Source organism: Dama dama, chromosome 13 (genome assembly GCF_033118175.1).
Source record: "Dama dama isolate Ldn47 chromosome 13, ASM3311817v1, whole genome shotgun sequence".
NCBI classification, from domain to species: Eukaryota; Metazoa; Chordata; class Mammalia; order Artiodactyla; family Cervidae; genus Dama; species Dama dama.
The window spans coordinates 38,576,557-38,596,610 of record NC_083693.1 but is presented as its reverse complement, the minus strand read 5'-3'; the positions used below and the strand labels follow the sequence as shown (position 1 = coordinate 38,596,610).

General features: G+C 50.1%; 1 protein-coding gene across 1 annotated transcript in view; it reads right to left on the bottom strand.

The window, feature by feature from the left end:
* Positions 1 to 9,512: 9,512 nt before the first annotated feature.
* OTUD7A (OTU deubiquitinase 7A) overlaps positions 9,513 to 20,054 on the bottom strand; it is a 376,613-nt gene continuing 366,071 nt past the window's right edge. Inside the window, exons 12-14 of the mRNA XM_061159630.1 lie at positions 12,322 to 12,436; positions 12,048 to 12,132; positions 9,513 to 10,958 (exon numbers count right to left, since the gene is read on the bottom strand). Coding sequence (XP_061015613.1) covers positions 9,513 to 10,958; positions 12,048 to 12,132; positions 12,322 to 12,436 — 1,646 coding nt within the window. The remainder of the gene's footprint in view (positions 10,959 to 12,047; positions 12,133 to 12,321; positions 12,437 to 20,054) is intronic.

The following is a 20,054-nucleotide window of genomic DNA, read 5'->3' as shown; positions in this document are numbered from 1 at the left end:
TGATTCAGACCTTTCGGGGATGAAAGTTTGGGTTATTTCATTAGAAATGAAAGATCCCAACAAGCTGAGGTTTTGCCTGAGGGCAAAGGAAACAGGACTGATCCTGGAAGGAGGAGTCAGGAATGCCAACCACGGGCCCTGACCCGTGACAGACACAGGCTTGGTGGAGGTGTCTCTTCTCATTTTCCCCCTTTCTTGGTGTTTATGCACATGTGTGTATACAGAAAATATGTGTATATGCACACACATATGCACACATGCACATGTGTCTATGAGTGTGCACGCACACATGTACACACACACACAAAGGACTTCCTCTTTTCTTTTGCTTCCAGTATCTCTTAGCATTGTCCTGGCAATAGTTTACCACTTGCCAGCTGCAGTTTGTTCTAGTTATATTTCCCCCACATGGAAGGTCCTGCCATACTGTGTCCCCCTCAAAGACACCACCTCCCCCTTCTCGGAGGCCTGTGTCTCGCCCTGGGCACCCCCCACCTCTCATGCTTGTAACTTGTAACCACCTGGCTCCTGGGCTTTGCCCCCAGCCCTGTGACGAGCTGCACTCTCTCCATGTGACTTCCATGGGCCCTTTATGTATTTTTTTAATCTTCTGATACCTCTTCAACCAAGTCCTCATATTCCCTCTGTAAAAATAACTGATATGGCTTCTATTTTCCTAAATGATATGTGTATCCCATGACTTGCTGGGGACATTGAACCTTCCCTCAGGTCCCTCATTTTACAGAATATACTGAAATTTTATTGAAAATGGGGACCCAGGAAGGTGAGATGCCTTTCTCAAGGTCATTGAAATTTAGGGGCCAGGCTTTCTTTCTTGCTGTGCAGGGCTCCTGCCATCCTGTACAGCCTTTTAAGTACCTCTCGAAGCTGCTGGTGGAGGAGTGTGCCTTTTGTCTGGGATTTTCCACCTGTCTTGCAAGAACTAAGTGCAGTCTCCCACTTTCTAGCTGAGAAGAATGTCTGAGCCAGGAATGGAAGGTGGATCTCTGGCAGGACGCTGATCCCAGGACCACAGCACATCTTACAGGCCAGCCAAGCATCTTTCCTCTCCTTCCCCAACCGTGCCACCCAGACTCTCCAAGAGAGAAGACTTGTAGGTCAAGTCGACCCACTGGACAGGCTGGGAGGTGCTCCTGGGAGGCCCTGCAGCTTGGAGCTCGGGTTCTTCCATCAGGCAAATTGTAGCTGGAATCTAGGTTTCACCACTTACCTGGCCAAATTTTACTTCTTGTCTACACAATGGGGATTTTGACATCTAATTCACAGGGCTGTTGCCTGGATAGAATCCGATGAAGCCTAGAACATGCCTGATGCAGAGCACAGCGCACAGTGGCCACCACCACCACCACGGCCCCCACCCCAGCACCCAGAGACACATGGCTTTGATTGTGCCAGGGGCCCGTCACCTGCCTGGGACAGGCCTGCCGCCCTGGACCTCATCGGGGTCTCTGGAAAGCCCACTTACTTTCTTTTACAGACACGTGCCTCTCCTGAACAGAAAAACTTGCACAAATAAAACCCCACCTTAAAATCCTGTCATTCTCTTGCCCTCCCAGTTGCACCTCTTTCTGATGTCTGGCAAACACACATTAAGGGAAGTTCTATTATTTTCTGACAGAAAGTGTCCTGACCATTGACAGAAACCTTTGTCTCACATAATAAAATTGCTGGTTTTACAACTCTTCTGAATGGAAGAACTCTTAAATTTGGGTGAGGATGGATCCTTGTTAAAATCCTCTTCATCTGAGCCAAAAGCTTTTCTTAGATGATGTATTACCAGGGACACAGGAGTGGGTAAATAATTGGACCAGCCAGTGCTTTACAAACATGTTAATTTTATTGAGTAGGCATCAAAGCTTCTCTCCGTGTCAAGTAATGGAGAAGCCGTATCACACAGATTACAGAGCTATTGTTACTTGAAATAATCTTTCATAAAAGAAAGAAATGAAATACAGTTCTTCTATAAAAAGTGCAGTAGTAGTCATTACTGGAAGTTTTCCAAAATGAAAGCAAGATTTACTACATATTGCAAAAATTGGTTTAGTGCTTTAATACTTTACAAAGTAACAACCCAACCACCAAAGACAAGCTCTTACAATGGGTTGCTTCTCCATGGATGGACCAAGATGGAAAAAGAATATTTGCATTGAATCGGAAGGAACACTTGCAGGTAGAAAGGGGCCCAGGACGACTTGGTCAAGGTAACAAGGTTTCTGACCCCTTTCTGCCTCAGTGTTTTCTTTCCTCCTTGGTAATAAGTAAACCAGGGAAACAAAGTAATGTATATCATCCCCAAATCAGTCAAATGAACCTGTGAAAGAAAAAAGGAAGGGAAAGAAACAGAGAAACTACATTCACTTGCCAGTGCATATGAGAAGGAACCAAGCAATTACACATCAACACCCACTGGTTAAAATGAGACCGCTGGTCAAAGCTGAGGGTGAGCGGGGTTCAGGCTCCGAGTGTAGACCCAGGGAAGACCCTTGCGGTTCTAAGGGCTCCGTGGCTGGTGGAGGGCCCAGGGCTTGCTCAGGATGTTGAATGATGACTGGCTCTGGGAGGTGGTGTTTGCCTTGTGGACTCTGGGCCACGGTCCATCTCCAACTGTGCTCTAGTTTTGGTCACAAGTTAATGGGACAAGCTGCCCCTCTCCCACCTGCCAAATCATTACTCCAAGGCAAGTGTTTGGGTTCCATTCCAGGTAGATGGGAAAAACTGGCTGGGCTGCAGGGCTCTCCTGCCTTGGAGACAAATTTGTGAGGTCCGAGGGGGCAGCCCTGGAAAGCTTGCCCTCTCTGAGGACTGGCAGGACCACCCCCTCATCCTGCCCCATCTGTCAGGGCAGCAGTGAGAGGAAGCTTGTTTATTTGGCAATTCAAGCAGAGGGACACACTTGTGTGGGCCCACTCACCGTCTGCTGGGCAGCTGCCGAGGGAGTGCTATGAGGGAGCTCTTACCCCCCAAAATGAGGGACCCTAAAGTATGGCACCCAGAGAAAGGGCATCAAAACCACGGGAGGGGAAGAAGAGAAGGACAAAAGCTTTTTAACCAGGCCCCAGTAGGAAAAGGGTCCTATAAGAAGCTTGTAACAGTATTTTGCCAACAACTCTTAGAGGAAAACACATTTGGCCAAAGGACCTAGAAGTAAACACCAAGGTCAGGTATTTGGGACGATCAGCCAGGAGAGGACAGATAGTGTGGAAGGGGAAGCGTCCCTCCCCCACCTGTGGCCAAGGCCACCTGGGAGCTAGGCCCAAGGATTTTGTGTTGCTTGGCTCTGCAATGGCTGGGCTCTGCCCCATGCATCACAGACACACCCATGACCAAGGGGGCAACCGGGGGCCCCCAGCTGTGTCAGTACAGTCCCCTTCATCTCCTTCTTCTGCAGGCCTGCTTCTGGCGACATGAGAATGAGTCCTGCTCGTGGTCGGGCTGTCTCCCTTTCCTGGCTGAATCATCTGCTGCCACCGAGTTTGCTCTAGGAAGGAAGGAAGGCCTGTCTCCCTGGAGACACTGAAGGCACGGCATCCTAAGGACCCATCATAAGGGCCTCTCCAGAATGGTTCAGGCCCACGATGACCTCATGGAGGGGGCAAGATCATGAGAGCTGCCCTAGAGGAAACTGTCCCCACCTCAGCCTATCCCAAAGGGTCCTCTGTCAACAGCAGAGTCCCTTCTCTGTGAGGGAGGGCCACTGGGGCAGGCGTTTTTATATGGCATACTTGCCACCATCAGATCTGGTACTCACTGCCGCATCTGGTCTTCATGAACCGTAGGCTGCCTTATTAGCTAAAATTCTCCCCATTTAGGGGCAAGAATAGAATCTCTATTTGATAAAGGCTGAAACTGATACTTGTAGGGTTCTTAAAAGCTGTAAAATGATTGATTTCATTATCTTTTTTCAACAAGTATTTCTCCAGCATCGAATACATATCAGGTGCTGTTGTAGGCACCAGGGGTACAGCAATGAGCAAAACATACAAAAAATTCCAGCCCACGTGGAGCTTACATGTTATGGAGCTGGAGGGAGGCATACAATGAATGAATGAATGGTTACTTTACATGCAGCCTTCAAGTGGCGATAAACGGGCAGCAGGAGGGTGGGATGTGTTGGCTTATTAAATAAAGAAGTCAGGGAAGGCCTCCTTGAGAGGTGACATTGGTGCAAAGACTGGCAGGTAGTGAAGGGTGAGACATGTGGCTGAGGATGGGTGTCAGAGGAGGACATGCCAGGCAGAAGGTCATATGCAAAGGCCCTGAGGCAGGCTTGGGTCATTGGGGCAGAGGTTGGAGAAGCACGGGGGTGGGAGTGGTCTTTGTAAGGATGGTTATCCCTTCATTTAAAGTCACCTTTCAGCGTCTGTGCTATCATAGACGTTCTCAAGGAACTGGCTCCACTAATTTATCCTCTTTAAAATAAATGGGCTAGTTTCATCTTGAGCATATTCAGCCTATATTTTAAAAAGTAGTGGTAACCCCTATCCTATGTTAAAGAACTGAGTGTGTGTGTATGTCTTTTCGTACTCTTGAGATGTTTTCTTGAAAGAATGAAAAAGGATAAGCAATGGGCACTTTTTGTACACTAATTAGGATTGGTAGAACTTTGTTTTTGCAATCGTCAAGTAGCAAAACTGAAAATTTCAGCAAATTATTTTACAAAATAAACAGAAATAGTAATATTGCTAGCCTTCTTTAAGAGATTCTGGTTTCTATGCTATTCCTTGGGTGATGTATGTACCAAGTCAGCCGGGTGGTGGACGGTGGTGGTGGGGGGGGAGCTTCGCATCTTGACACTGCACAAACTACATACACATTTATTCCCGAGGGGTCCATGTAGGGCAGCCCCCCACTCTATTCTCTGCTGGGGGGTGTGGAGTGAAGAGAAAGCACTGGTTTGCGGGAACAAAGCCACCTGCATAACTATGAACAGACAGTTTTGCACATTGCTCAGAACAATCATGAAACTTTTCCCAACTGGGGGGTGCCTGGGATGAAGAACCCTAGACTCACCCCCATATCAGCAGACCCATTATTAGAACCATGCTCTAGGGAACCAGGACCCCCACCGGAGAGTGGACTGGGGGGACGTGACTGAAACAAGAATGAAGCTGGGTGCCCCTCATCACCCTGGAGCCCCCCATCAAAGCAGCCAGTTCCAGCAGCAAAGAGAGTTTACAGTTAGGACTGAAGTGCAAGGTGTGGCCCGGAGGTCTCCAGAGAGCCACCGCTTTAAGGCTTTTTCGAAGGGGGCACCTGTTCCCTGGTGTCAGGGCTGACAATCACTGCAGGGCCCTTTCCTGAACATGCCAGCGCTCAGGTGACAGCAGAATCAGACTGTGAATGGAGGCAATGTCACAGCAGGCAAGGTCTGATGAGGCAGGGCCTGATCAGCCATGACACATGTTCTCTTCTTATTTATTAGAAGCATCGGAAGAAAGAAAAAGAAAAAAAGCACTCGAGGCCCTTAATTTGTAAAGTCCACACCACAATGAGGAAAACTGACTCATATCCTAAAGAAAAGAAACACTCCCAAACGCGCATTACTCCACATCTCTTGTAAACATGAAAGACACAGAGAATAAAACACATGGTTTGGCAAAGCCTTTTTTTTTTAACCTCGCACAAATTTCCCACCACTGATGGGTACAGCCCTTTTTTTCTTAACTAACGTGAAATATATTTTGATCAGTTAAGTTTATTTCTGCAAAATAGTCTGCAAAATAAGCTCGTGGTTGCTAAGCAAGGGGGTGAGGGTCATGTAGCCACGACCTCGCCTCAGAGACAGTGGGCACCACCAGGAACATTTCACACCTCGAGGTGTGCTCCTCGATCTTGAGTCACTAAATTCCTGACGGTATGCTACCAGAATTAACACATCAAATCACTCTGGAAAACATGAAGTTTGTAAAGTAATACATCCCAATGTTTCGGAACACCACTGGAGCCACTGGGTGGTGATAGGTAAGAAAAAGGTCCACGGTAACTTAGTGAGTAGAAAGTACTCATTTAAGAGGAAAGGTGCAGTACCAAAATCCAGGAACAGGAAATGAATCGAGCTTTCCGTGGAAAAAGGAAGAGACATTCACACAGTTCCACTTTCAAATCAGATGTGAACAAATAGCAGAAGGTGTTTCATCCCCCAGAGCCCACACTGGAGCTCCACCCAACCTAAATTTAGCCCTCCAAGGGGACAACCCCGTGACAATATAAGGGTGCAAAATATTGCTCTGTGGCATATTCTGAAAATAATATAAAAATAATTTCTATAGTACAGTTTAAACTTGGCTTGTAAAATATCAACATAGCATAAAATCTACAAACAGAATACACTTAAAAACGTCTTCCTTTCACAATATATTAGTTTTAAAAAATCATATACCCAGGTCACGCAGATGCAGAAAGTGTGAAGCAAATGATTGTAATAATCTCCACTTGGGTTTAGAAGTATCTGGGGTTCCTTCTGGAATTTTGCTGTCACTTAGAGACATCCGACATTCCCAGAAAGGGAAGTTTGGCCAGACTAGGTTGGAGGGGAAGACAGCTCACAGGATCCTGTTTGCATCCAGGACCTGTGCCTTGGTGGGGCTCATGGCCTTTCTAGAATATAGACTGGCTGTTTTCCTTTTCTCTAGTGCCCCAACCCACTTCCTTTTCCCCCACTCCACTAAGGGCCCCCAGGTCACAGAAGGACATTAAGGGATCTCTTGATCCACATGTGAAAAACACAGCCGTTTCTAATGGTTCTCGCGAAGCCTGATGAATTCGTTTGGTCTAAGAGATGTCTGGCCAGGGATGAGGGGTAAAACTCTTGTGAACACGGAGGGGCTGGACCAGCACATTTAACGCAACAGTGGGCTCTCTGTTTTAAACACTGTTTAGAGGAAGGATAGATCCAGATCTCTCATAAGAGGAAATGGCTGTTTGTAAACAATGCTGACCAACGGCATCCTGTCCTCCACCAGGGAGCGACACCCACAGGTGCTCCTCGCATGGAGTGGCGAGTGACCACATGGAGAGACACGGGGATCGTCTACTCTGGGGGGAGAGGAGGAGCCTGGGGGCGAGGGTTGGGGTTGGATCTCAGGCTTATTTATGGCACAAATGTCAGATGGGGGTAGGGCAGAGGTGACTGAAATTCGAGGAGCTAGAACAGATCACTGGTTTTTGATAATACATACAAATTACACTGCCTGGTTCTTCCTCTTGTACTACAAATAGACTGTTTTAAATCTCGGTTTGCCTATTTTCTTTCTCTCTCTCTCTCTTTTTTTAACCTGGCGGAGAGCATGAGAAAGATAAAATATTTGCATAGCCAGTTTTGGAAATTTCTGGTTGGCTGTTTTCATGTTAAAAAATTAAAAAACAAACACGAGATTACTTTCTGCCTTGACTTGTTGTGCATATGTGTTTGGTTTATGAATGCACAGGGAAGAACTTTCCAAGCTGGCTGTTCCACCTTCTGTGAGATGCAGGGCAGAAGCCGGCGTCTACACGTGAAGCAGTATTTATTTCCTGTGACCTCACAGCTTTGGATGGCAAAGCACTTGGTCAGCGTGATGTGAAGAATCAGTTCAAAAAGCTGCCACAAACCCTCTTGATGAGAGATTTTTAAAAAATATCTGCTTTTTTTCTTTCAACAAAAGAAACCCCAGTAATATGAGGGACATGAATGTTAGTGATTACCACACATTGAAAGTATTGTTTAGCATGAACAGTAAAACTTCCAAAAAATTTAAGGTCCTATTTAATAAATAATTTTAAGGAACCACTTATGTAAAACTTGAATAAATGACTGAAAACTCCACCTGCTGTGGATAATTAAAAACAAAAATGAATTACTCACAGGAGATATTCAAATTAGTTTATTATAATAATTCAAACAAGTAAAAAAAAAATCTCCTCTTTTTTTTTTTTTTGCTGCTCTTTATGTCGGGGAAAAGCATCCTTTCTGGAGAAGGAGAAGCTGGCCTCAATGAAGAGATGATCTGCCTCCCGTGTTTTCTTTAGATACACCCCCAGCGAAGCTAGGCGCTTTCTCTCTTTCTTGGGATTATTAGAGGCTATTCTAAGGCTCTCACAGGTTTTAAAGGATTCTTTTGCTAGTGAGGATTTTACCCATCATTTCTCTATTTCTTGGAAACAAGGTATTTCCTTAGAGAGGCAGGTTTAACGCCTCGGTGTCCTTGGCCAAGAACGGTATTCTCCAGAGGTAATCTTGGAAGGAAGACGCTGCATATTGCTGCTCAGAACAGGGTAGCTAAGGACACATTTTTTTTTTTTTTTTTTTCCTCAAGAAATGTAAGGAGGCACCAATATAGGGATCGCTCAGGGATGGGGCTGCCCCTAACGTGTTCTGGAGCCACCGTGCGGAGGGGACCCGGACGGGAGCGGCGCGCCTCCACCTGGCTGACCCCAGACAGATGCGGGTGGAGGTGGAGGTGGGGGTGGGCTTCCTCCCCGGCGGCCCTCAGTCCCTCCCCTCTGGAAAGAGGGGCGGGCCGCGTTTCAGGGCGGCCTAGTTGGGGGTTACACAGTGACCGCAAGGCCAAGTCCTCGCCTCTCTCCTGGGGCACCGATGGCCGCTTCCGAGGGGCCCCTCCGGCGACAGTTCACTGGGGAAGGGTCTTCGAAGGAGAAATGTGATCAGGCTGTCATCTTTGCTCATATATGGGCAACTCCAAATCTTGAGTTCGGAACCTTGCCCTCGGGCCCCACGGTGTCTTTGGAAAGCTCCTGTCACCTGAGCTGCCCCGCACCGGGAGCGACCGCTACACATCACCGCGCCCTGCGAGGTAGCTTGTCCCGTGCCCAGCCTACAGACGCCCGTGGCTTTGATGGCAGTGTGAGTGTCGCTCGAGCCGGGGGCTGTGGGAGGAGGTTTTGCTTATGAGATGGAGCCGCGTATTCCTAAGGGGCCAGAGAGACCACCAGGGCGCCAGCGGGCGGCCGAGCGCCCTGTCCTCCAGGGGCCCCGGAAGGGTACAGGTGGAAGCCCGAGGCAGAGCCGCCACCGCGGTCCCAGGGCCGCGCGTTCGCCTCGAAACCCTGGGTGGCAATGATTGCACGCAGGTGACCGCTACATGGAAGAGGTCAGTCGCCGGGTTAGGAAAAAAAAAAGAAGCAAAAAAAAAAAAAAAAAAAAATAATAATAAATAAAAAAAGGCATGTAAAACACTCCCTTCTAAAAACAAAGGGCTGCAAATTTCTTTATTTCTCTTATCGAGGAACAAAAATACCCTTGCAATGGCTATTGAGTTTCCACAGGTACGAGGCAGATGCTAGCTAGCACACCCACTTCCAACAGTATGACTTGTTTCCTATCCGTCTACTACCTGAGTGGCGTCAGTGTAGGTTCAGGCACCATTAGGAACGTTTGACCAAACACGTACACAGCACGGACAGAGGATCGCCGGCCTCCCGGTGGACCAGGGCGCAGAGGAGACACCGACAACTTGGAGAGGACAGCCCGGCGGCAGGGCCGGGCCGTGCGCTCAGGGCCGGACCGCGCGCGCCTCGCGCCGCCGCCGCAGCTCCTCGCGGTAGCAGTAGGAGCAGTAGTGCTCGGTCTCGGCGCGCCCGTAGAACGCGCAGTTCTCGCGCTGGCAGCGCCTCTGCGCGGGGCCCGCCCCCGGGCCGCCCCGGCCGCCCTCACCGTTCGAGCGCGCGGCCGGCGCGTCGGCGTCGGCGAACTCCAGGCCGTCGCGCGCCGCGCCGAAGCCGTTGGTGTAGGTCTGCGACTTGGGCTCGGCCGCGCCCGCCGCCCCGGGCAGGGCTCCTGGGACGGCGCGCGCCAGCGACTCTACCGTGTTGACTGTGCGCAAGGCGGCGGCGCGCGCCGGACTGTAGCTCTGTGATGACAGCGAGCGGTTCTGCTGCGGGTACGTGGCGCACGGCCGCAGTGCGCCCACAGCTGGGACACACGGCTCGTCCCGCGCGCCCGCCGCCTGCACGTGAATGACGCTCTGGCGCCCCGGCGCCGGGGGGCTGCGGCCGGGGACCGGTCCGCTGGCGCCCGAGCGCCGCGCGCTGCCGCCGGGGACTGGGGACGCCGAACCGCCTGCCGCCGCCCGTGCCGCCCGGGAGCCGGTTCCGGGCCCGGGGCTTGGGCGCTCCTTGAGCTTGAGCACCAGCTGCGTGGGCTGCCCGGCCGGCGGGCCTGGCGAGGCGCGTTCGGGGCCGGGCGCGCCCTCGGCCTCCGGCCTGCGCTGCGGCCGCTTGGCTGTGGAGGCGGCGGCGGCGGCGGCAGCAGCCGCGGCGGCGGCGTCGCGGCGCCGCTGCTCCTGCTCTGCGCTGAAGCGCTCCTGCGCGCTGGTCAGGTAGTAACCGATCATCTCCTCGTGGAACTGGTGCCGGTGGCTGGTGAGCAGCAGGCCGGCGAAGATGAACTTGCGCTCGCCCTGCATGGCGGCGCGCAGGATGTTGAGGCTCAGCTTCACGTCTGTGCTGTACTTCCAGGCGTCGCCGCGGGGCCCGCCGCCCTTGTCGGCCGGCGACGCGCCCGCCGCCTTGTCCGTGGGCGACGGCGTGGTCTTCTCCGAGGGCGACGTACTGGCCGAGGGGCCCGACTCCTCCTTGCTGCCCTTGCGCGCTTTGGCCTTCTTCTCCTTGCCGCGCTCGGGCGCGTCGCCGTGCTTGCCGTTGGCGGAGTTGGCGCGGCTCATCTTGCCGTGCACCAGGCCGCCCAGGCCGCCCATGTTCTTCTTCAGCTTGATGCCCAGTGTCTTGCTGAAGCTGCCCAGCTTGTTGGCCACAGAGTCCGCGCGGGTCTTGTCCTTGTCTTTGCGCTGCTTCTCCTTCTCCTTCTCCTTGCCGTTCTTGCCGTTATTGCTGTTGGAATTGCTGCACACGGAGTCTCGGTCCGAGTCCAGCGAGTCGGCCAGGGACTGCACGTCTTCCCCCGCGGAGGCCGTCGGGGACTCCGGCTGCGCCAGAGGGGCCTGCAGGGGAGAGGGAGGGCAGGAAAGGGAGGAGGTTAGAGATCAGCCTTCCTCTTGCTGCTGCAGGAGGCAGGCCCCGCCCCCTTGGTGTTGCCTCCAGCCTGACTGTCCTAAGCCCGAGCTGGGTCCCAGCCCGAGTCTGTTGATCCTCGATCTGGAGCTGCTGCCTTCACAGCCCTCGTGTGCGCTAGAAAAGAACACCCACAGCCACGTCATGATGTAGTCCAGGCAGCTGGACTCTGGAACCAGACTGCCGCTGACTGTCACTTGTGCCGTACAGGGAATCAGGGCCTGCATCAAGGAGCCCTGTGAAGATTAGATACCAGTAAAGGCTGAAGTACAAAAGCACTCTGAGCGGTGCCCACTTGTCCTGGGTGCTTACTGGCTGTGTGCTGGGCACTGCCCTCCTTGCCTTCTTTATGAAACTTAAAAACTATTAGTTATGGGCCCCACTTTATGGCTAATTAAACTGATGTCTGGGGAGGACCAATTATTTGTAAGCTTTTTTTTAAAAAAAAATCCCCTTTCCTGAGATTTCACTACAGGAAAGTGAGGGCACAGAAACATCAGCCAGATACTTAAAGCGAATCCTTCTTAACATCTGGAGGCAGGGCCAGCATGGACCTACCCGAGGGAGGAGGGGCAGCCCCCTTTTTCACAGCTCCCCCTCTCGGAGGGGAGAGAAGAACAAGAGGAAGTGTCGAGGAATCGCGCCCTGGTTCCCTGCCTTTTCAAGGACCCACACACAGGTTTAGAATTAATCCTGCTCCATGGCAGCACATCATGGTCCTATCTCGGCAGAGTTTTGTGTTGTGACTTGCCTATGGTTTATTTTGAGGGTGTGTTTTTGCCTCTGCTTCTGAAGAAAATAAGGGAACAAAAACTCCCCTAGCCGGTGCGTGCATCTATGCCCAGACCCGCGATCACACGGGTGCGCAGAGACGTGTTTCAGCTGGAGCTGGAGCTGCGCGCACCATAGGCTGGATGGAACCCAGCGTTAGGGGGCCCCGCGTGGGGGAGGATGCACTCTGCCTGCCTGCCCCGAGCCGAGGGTGCCTGCTGGTCTGTCCTGGCGCGCGCCAAGCTCACCCTGGTCTCCGAGGGGATCCGGATCCACGTCACATTCATGTAGCTGTGGAGAAGGTTTAACTTGGCTTCTAGCGACAGGATCAGGCTAGTGAGAGAGGAACACCAAGTGAGATGCGCCCCAGTCCACCTGCATGCACCCCCTCCTGCCGGCAGGCCAGCCGCCCAGCCAACCACTAGGAGCAGGGGCACCTGCCCAGCCCCTCCCCGGAAACCCAGCAACATCCCGCCTCCAATGGCAGTGGTGGGGAGGGAGGGGCACAGAGTAAGGTCTTACTGGGCCAGCCGGGCATTATCATTGTCGTCTTTCCCCCACTCCCAGTCCTTCCCTGGGTCCACCGCAAAGTGCAGAGGCAGCAACTTGTGCTCCGAATCCGTCAGGGGGATCACGGCTGGAACACAAAAGAGAGAGACCTGTGCCAGGTGGCCCAGGGTGGGAGGGGAGGCCCGAAGCCCCTGTGACCCCTAGGGAGGACAGGAGAAGTCCACTGAGTCCAGGTGTTTCTGCGATTAAGGAAACCAAATGGAGGTATACACAGGACCTCTACGCCGGCAGGAACCTTAAGGCCGGAGGTTTCAAAACCACCACTAACAGTTTAAAAAATTTCTTTATTGTGGATGCCAAAGAGCAGTTTGGAGACATGATTTGGCTTCAGCACGGATCAAAAGGGAGGGGCCCTCCTGGGGCAGCAGACAAAACGAAGCTATTACTGCTTTTGCCCTTTCTAAGGACCGGACCCAGGCCAGACAGTGCACTGAGCAAGGTCAGTTAGGAGAGGGCTTGAGTCCAGGCCCACCCAGCTCCTCCCCGAGAAGGGGAGTGAGGGCTGCCTGCCATCTGCTCATTCATGAGTTCGTTGAGCAGGTCTATCTGTGTGGGACCCACAGAAACAGTGGCCTTGGCCACAGGAAGCTCACAGGGCTGGATGAACAGGTGACACACAGCTTCTGTTGTCAGGTGGTAAGAGCTCCCTGAGGGTGAACAGCAGCCTGAGGGAGCTTTGGCAAGCTGTTCCGGAGCAGACCACACCACCGAGCCTTCTGAGGAGGGAATGTGTAGGTGGACAAGGCAGTGATATGGAAACAGTGACAGACTTTATTTTCTTGGGCTCCAAAAATCTTCACTGAAGATGGTGACTGCAGCCATGAAATTAAAAGACCCTTGCTCATTGGAAGGAAAGCTATGACAAACCTAGAGAGAGTATTAAAATGCAGATACATCACTTTACTGACAAAGGTCTGTATCGTCAAAGCTATGGTTTTTCCAGTAGATGTACGGATCTGAGAGTTGGGCCATAAGGAAGGCTGAACGCTGAAGAATTGATGCTTTTGAACTGTGGTGCTGGAGAAGACTCTTGAGAGTCTCTTGGACAGCAAGGAAATCAAACCAGTCAATCCTAAAGAAAATCAACCCCGAATATTCATTGGAAAAACTGATGCTGAAGCTGAAGCTTCAATACTTTGGCCACCTGATGCAAAGAGCCAATTCATTGGAAAAGACCCTGATGCTGGGAAAGATTGAAGGCAGGAGGAGAAGGGGGTGACAGAGGATGTGATGGTTGGATGGCATGATCGACTCATGAGTTTGAACAAACTCTGGGAGATAGTGAAGGACAGGGAAGCCTGGCATGCTGCAGTTCATGGGGTCACAAAGAGTCGGACACAACTGAGCGACTGAACAAGGTAGTGAGGAGAGACAGGCCCCTCACTGCACAGAGGGACTGATTCATCAAAACATGCCTCAGCCCCCAGGGCCTGGGGCCTACTTCAGAAGGGCTGGGGTGGAGGCAGGACCTGGGGAGCCGGCCTGCCCAAACACTGGGGCTGCTATATGTGGGTGCAGGGACCAGTGCAGCTTCAGGTGTGACACTCAGACCTGCTGGGGCCTTGGGGCCTCCACAGGGAGGTCTCACCTCCGCTGTCCCACCAGCTTAGGAGGCAGGTGGGGCTGGACCACCTTCTAGATGGGGAAGTGGGTTAGAAGCTGACAGCTGGGCGGGGCCCTCCCTGATTCAGGCTTATCCTTGCTGGCTCTGGCCTTGGAGTGCCTCTGCCCCACTCCTGTGCTGGTGGCCAGATGTTGCCTGACCCTGATTGAGCACACGGGGCCTCCCAAATACTGCTTTCCTTTGGCACAAAGAGCCCCATCTTTCAGGACACTGAGCCCCCAGTCACCACTCTAGGGCGCAGGGGCCCTGCTCCTGCCTGGGGTTTACTCTGCCGTCTCCTTACTCCTCCGCGCAGTCCCTCCCCCTGCCCCCCAGATGCGGGCCACCAATCTGGTGTCATTTCCCCAAGATTCATGACAAAGGGGTCATGGCAAAAACAGAAAGGCAAATCAATACATAACAAATACCTAAAATCTAAGACTGAATAACCGTTGATTTTCTAGTAGGAAACAGGAAATACTGACTCGGTGCTGCCCTCTAGTGTTGCTAAAGACACACATAGTCTTCCACCCCACCCCCAGCCCCCGTTTCAGGGAAACGCAGGTTTGCTCCAGATTTTCCCTTTCACCTGGATGGGGCTGGCGGCTCTGTGCTCTGGTTTGGGAGGTCAGGGGCAACTTGGTCTACCTTGGCCACAGACTGTTTGGTCTTGTCTGGTGTGGCTGTAACTCACAGCCGCCCTTCCCAGGGCTGAGCTGTGGAGTGGTCACAATCGTGGGGGCGGGGCGGGGGGCGGGGCCTGCAGGGCTGGGTCAGGACCCGCCTCCCTTGGGTCACACCCAGGAGCTGGTCCCACAGTCCCCAGAGTCACCATGACAACAGAGAGGTTGGCCTGGCTTCCCACCCACGGGTGGGGGCTGGGGGCAGAGGCTCCCTCTGTAGACAGGGCAGGATGGCTTCCTGGAGGGAGAGCTTGGTAAAGGCACCCACTCCACGCCCCCATGCAGATGGCCAAACCAGAGTGTCCAGGAAACAGACCCAAGGATTCTATTTTAAATAAGCATTCTCCATGGGTCTAAAATCAAGCAAATCTGGCAAACATTGTTCTAGAATAATAATCTGTTAGAAGTCATTTCTGTAGGTACAGTGTGGACAATTTGGGGTCTGGCTGTCCACCTTCCCAGGGGAGAGGTTCCTTGGGGCCACCTACCCAGGCCCGGCTCTATTTCCCAGCCCCTAACCTAGCGTTAGGAAAGAACACGGGCTTGCTTGCATCTGTGGGGCGTGAGCAGAAGCACTGTGTGAAGCCCTGGGCAGTGTGGTAAGGGGTGGGTGGGCCTTCTCCCACACCCTTCCCACCATCAAGCCTTCTGATGATGGAGGCTCTGCATCAGGAGTGGGTTTCTGATTCCCCACTTGGAGGGGACCTGCCTGATCATCAGGAATATCTGTTTTAGGCTTCATTTGCAGGAGAAGCTAACTTATCACTTGAAACCACTATGACTTTGGCTTATTTGTCAGATCAACCGACTAAAGTAGTATGGCTCTGCAGCCTCCTCCGCGTCCCTACCGAAGGGCCCTAGGAATTCCTCTCCTCAGTAGCTGGGCTGGGATGGACTTCCGGGGCTCCCCACCCTGACCATCCGCCTCCCCCCAAACACACAAAGCAGAAGGTTGGAATCACCTGTAGGTGCTAGAGCCTGACCACCCAGCAGGCTCCTGGCAGCTTCTCAGCCTGGACGTCAGAAGGCATCTTCTGTGCAGAGGGCAGAGCTGTGGCCCTCGGGTCAGGGTTGCAGGGCCTAGGAGCCCCACCTGTACAGCCCAGAGGGAGGCCTCGAAAACAGGCCTGTGAGCCTCAGGTACTTAGATGCCTCTGCCTCTCACTTTACACACCTAACTTTTCCCTGCTGGAAGCCTGGGAAGCCTGACCTCACCCAGTGAGAAGGAGACTGATGTGGTGACTTGCCCTCTGGTGGCAAATGTCAGGAACAGCAAATGCTTTTCAAAATAAGCCTGTGAACTCCCTCCCTCCCCAAGGCCCTTTGAAAAGGCAGGCTCCTATCTTTTAACCCCTGCAGAAAGGAATGGCTACCTACTCCAGTACTTTTGCCTGGAGAATTCCATGGACAGAGGAGCCTGGTGAGCTACAGTTCATGGAGTTTCAAAGAGTCAGACACGATTGAGTGACTAACACTTTGGGGGCTTCTCTGGTGGCTCAGAGGGTAAAGAATCTGCCTGCAATGCAGGAGACCTGGGTTGGATCCCCAGGTCGGGAAGATCCCCTGGAGGATCCCTGGGTCGGGAAGATCCCCTGGAGAAGGGAACAGCTATGAACTCCAGTGTTCTTACATGGAGAATTCCCTGGTAACCTGGAAACATATAGGCATCATCTCAAAATAGCCTGGACAAAGTTGGTAATCAAAGCAGCAACCAATTTTCAGTACTTATTTTTGCAAAAAAGAATGGAGACCTCTGGTTTCTTTGAGGGATGTAAGAAGGGATGTCCCACTTGTATAACAACAACAAGCTAGACAAAGTGGAGATTCACAACTTTCCTTTAAGCAGTCCAAGAGCTGAAGTCACAGGCAACTGGCTAGTCCCAGATCAAAGCAAAGACAGGTGTCTTTGAGGAGGTATGGCTGCTGCTGCTGCTAAGTCACTTCAGTCGTGTCCGACTCTGTGAGATCCCATAGACCACAGCCCGTCAGGCTCCCCCGTCCCTGGGATTCTCCAGGCAAGAACACTGGAGTGGGTGAGGAGGTATGGACATGAGCTTAACGGGGGCAGACTAAGCTAGACCCCAGCTTCCCTGGTGGCTCAGACAGGAAAGCGTCTGCCTGCAATGCCTGAGAGCCAGGTTCGATCCTTGGGTCTGGAAGATCCCCTGGAGAAGGAAATGGCAACCTACTCTAGTACTGTTGCCTGGAAAATGCCGTGGACAGAGGAGCCTGATAGGCTACAGTCCATGGGGTCGGAAAGAGTTGGACATGACTGAGTGACCTCACTTTCACTTTTTTTTCTTTCAGCTGGACCCCACTAAGAAGATTTCAGCTAAAATTGTTAACAAGTTGTTAAAGGAAGGATGTAGACTGGTGGAAAGAATACAGGACCTGGAGGGCCACAGACAAGGGAAATCCTCAAGCACACACAGCCCTCTCTGTGGGACTGAGCTGGAACTTAGAAAAAGACTGGCCAGTATTCTAACCAAGTGTCCTTTAAAGACTTTTGTACTAAGGAAGAAACTGCAGAGAGTAGGGCAGCACACACCACTGGTCTTAGGGCCTTTCTCCAGTAAAGAATGGGGAGGGAGCAGGGAATAAGTCTGTTTTTCTCTGGGGGAGGGGCAGGAATATGTGTTGAGCCCAGAACTACGGCAGGGGGGTGGGGGGGGGTCACTCCCTCCCTCCAGATCCGGGGACACAGTGCCTGCCTGAGATACAGGCTTAATCTGAACAAAGACACAGTACCCTCTCGGCTCTCCCTCCCATACCCAGGCTAAGAAGCTGTGAGGAGTAGCAAGCTACTGTTAGAAAAGGGGCAAGGATATGGAGAGAGACCCATGCCAAAGTGAGGCTCAGCATAAAGCATGCGGCAGACAGTGAGAAATACCAGCCCCACTATAGACACAAGATATAACTAGAAGAATCGGAAGGCTGGGTAACCAGGGTTTGGATATAGACTGATCCAAATTCTATGCAGCAAAACAAAAGGAATAAAAATGATGTACCTTAGTCTTTATTGCTGTACTCAAGATGGCTGGTTTTCAACAAAATATTTTTGGCATAAGAAAAGATGGGCAAAAACCAGTACATTGACAGGTGAAGACAGGTGAAGGACAAGATAGACAGGACACAGATGTTGAAACTATAAGACATGATTTAAAATAACTGATTAATGAGTTGAAGACTCTAAATAGAAAAAGGAGATACCTTGAAGAATTTGATGGTTAATTACAGCAGAGCGAAAAAAATCTGTAAGAGTCAAACTGAAATGCTAGAAATAAAAAAAAAACCCCAAAATTATAAAGAATGACTTTGAGAGGCTGATTAGTAGACTTTGCACACCTGAGGAAAGAGTCTGTGAACAGTAAGACAGGTCAATAGATGTTAACTAGATTGAAACAGAAAGAAAAAAAGAGTGGGGGGTTTGCAGAACAGCACATCCAAGATTGGTGGGGCAATATCGGATAACCCCAAATCTGTGCAGGTGTAATCCCAGAATGAAGAGAGAGATATAACAAAACAGAGGAGATATTTAAATAAATAATGGCTGACATTACTTATCTAAATATTTCCAAAACAAATGACAAACTCTACCGTAGATCCAAGAGGCTAAGAAAAAAGCAGGCAAAACAACAGCAACAAACCTGGATATACATAATACATCCAAACTGCTGAAAATGAAAGACAAAGAGAAACTATCAGAGGCAACCAAAGGACAAAGACACATTACATATACAGGAACAAATCTAAGGGTCACAGCAGACTGCTCATGATTAAACAAGTAAGAAGATAATGGACTGACATCTTTAAAGTGCTGGACGAAAACACCTTGCTAATCCAGAATAGCAAAAGATCCTTAAAAAACTAAAAACAGAACTGCCATATGATCCAGCAATCCCACTCCTAGGCATATATCTGCAGAAAACCATAACTTGAAGAGATACATGTATCTCAATGCTCATAGCGTCATTATTTAGAATAGCTAAGACACAGAAGCAATCTAAATGTCCCTGACAGATGAATGGATAAAGATATGGTACATATATATAATGGAATATTACTCAGCCACAGAAAAAATATATATAGCAATATGGATGGACCCAGAGATTGTCATACTGAGTGAAGTCAGAAAAAGACAAATATGATATCAATTATATATGGAATATTAAAAAGGGTACCAAATGAACTTATCTAAAAAACAGAGTTACAGTTGTAGAAAACAAATTTATGGTTACCAGTGGATTGGGGGTGATAAATTGGGACATTGGGATTGAAATAAACATTACTATATATAGAATAGATAACTAATAAGGACCTACTGTATAGCACAGGGAACTCTACTCAATAATCTGTAAATGGCCTATATGGAAAAAATATCTAAAAAAGAGTGTATATATATATTTTTTTTTCTCATTCACTTTGCTGTACTCCTGAAACTAATACAAGGTTGTAAACTGACTATATTCCAATAAAATTAAATAAAAAATAAAGAAGACAGTAAAAGACAAAAAGGAATAAAGATAGATGGAACAAGCAGAAGAGCGCTAGCATAAAATGTGAGTGGTCAAAACATACTGATTAATAGATGACATTGTCAGATTGATAAAAAGTAAAACTCAAGTATATATTGACTGCCAGAAATCCATTTTAAATCTAAAGACATACATAGGTTAAACGATACTAAAAAGAAGGAGAAGGAAATGGCAACCCACTCCAGTATTCTTGCCTGGAGAATCCCATGGACAGAGGAGCGTGGTGGGCTGCAGTCCATGGGGTCGCAAAAGAGTCGGACACAGCTTAGCAACTGGGCACACATGCGTGGGTGTGTGCAAGTTTTGAAGAATTCTGTGGTTATTTCTTAACAGGGTCACATGCTCATTAAAATAATTAAATATAGGGATGCCTCATCAGTGATATATTTTCCCAAGGTGTAAATGTCCTCTGTTAACCTGTTTCTGCCTGCAGAGTCAACTAATTTCACTAAGGCGAAGCTCCCTGGAAAAACTTACAGTCCCTGTTTGGTTCTGTGAGCAGCTTTGACTAGCAAATAAATCCTTTGCGTGCTTTTTGAATGTGAAAAAAAAAAAAAGATACTAAAAAGAAAACTGGAGTGACTCCAGTGCAAGTCTGTTCATATAGAGGAACATTACATAGTGATACAGTTGTCATTTCTCCATGAAGCTATCACAATCCTACATGTGTGCATAGGCTTCAGAGTACATGAAGCAAATACTAACAAAAATGAAAGGAGAAAGACATGTTAATTATGGTTGGAGACTGCCATTTTTAGGAACCAACATAACAAGCAGACAAAATCAGCAAAGATATAGAAGACTGAATTACATCACCAGAGAACTTGAATTAATGGACATTTATGGAACTCAACAACAGCAGAA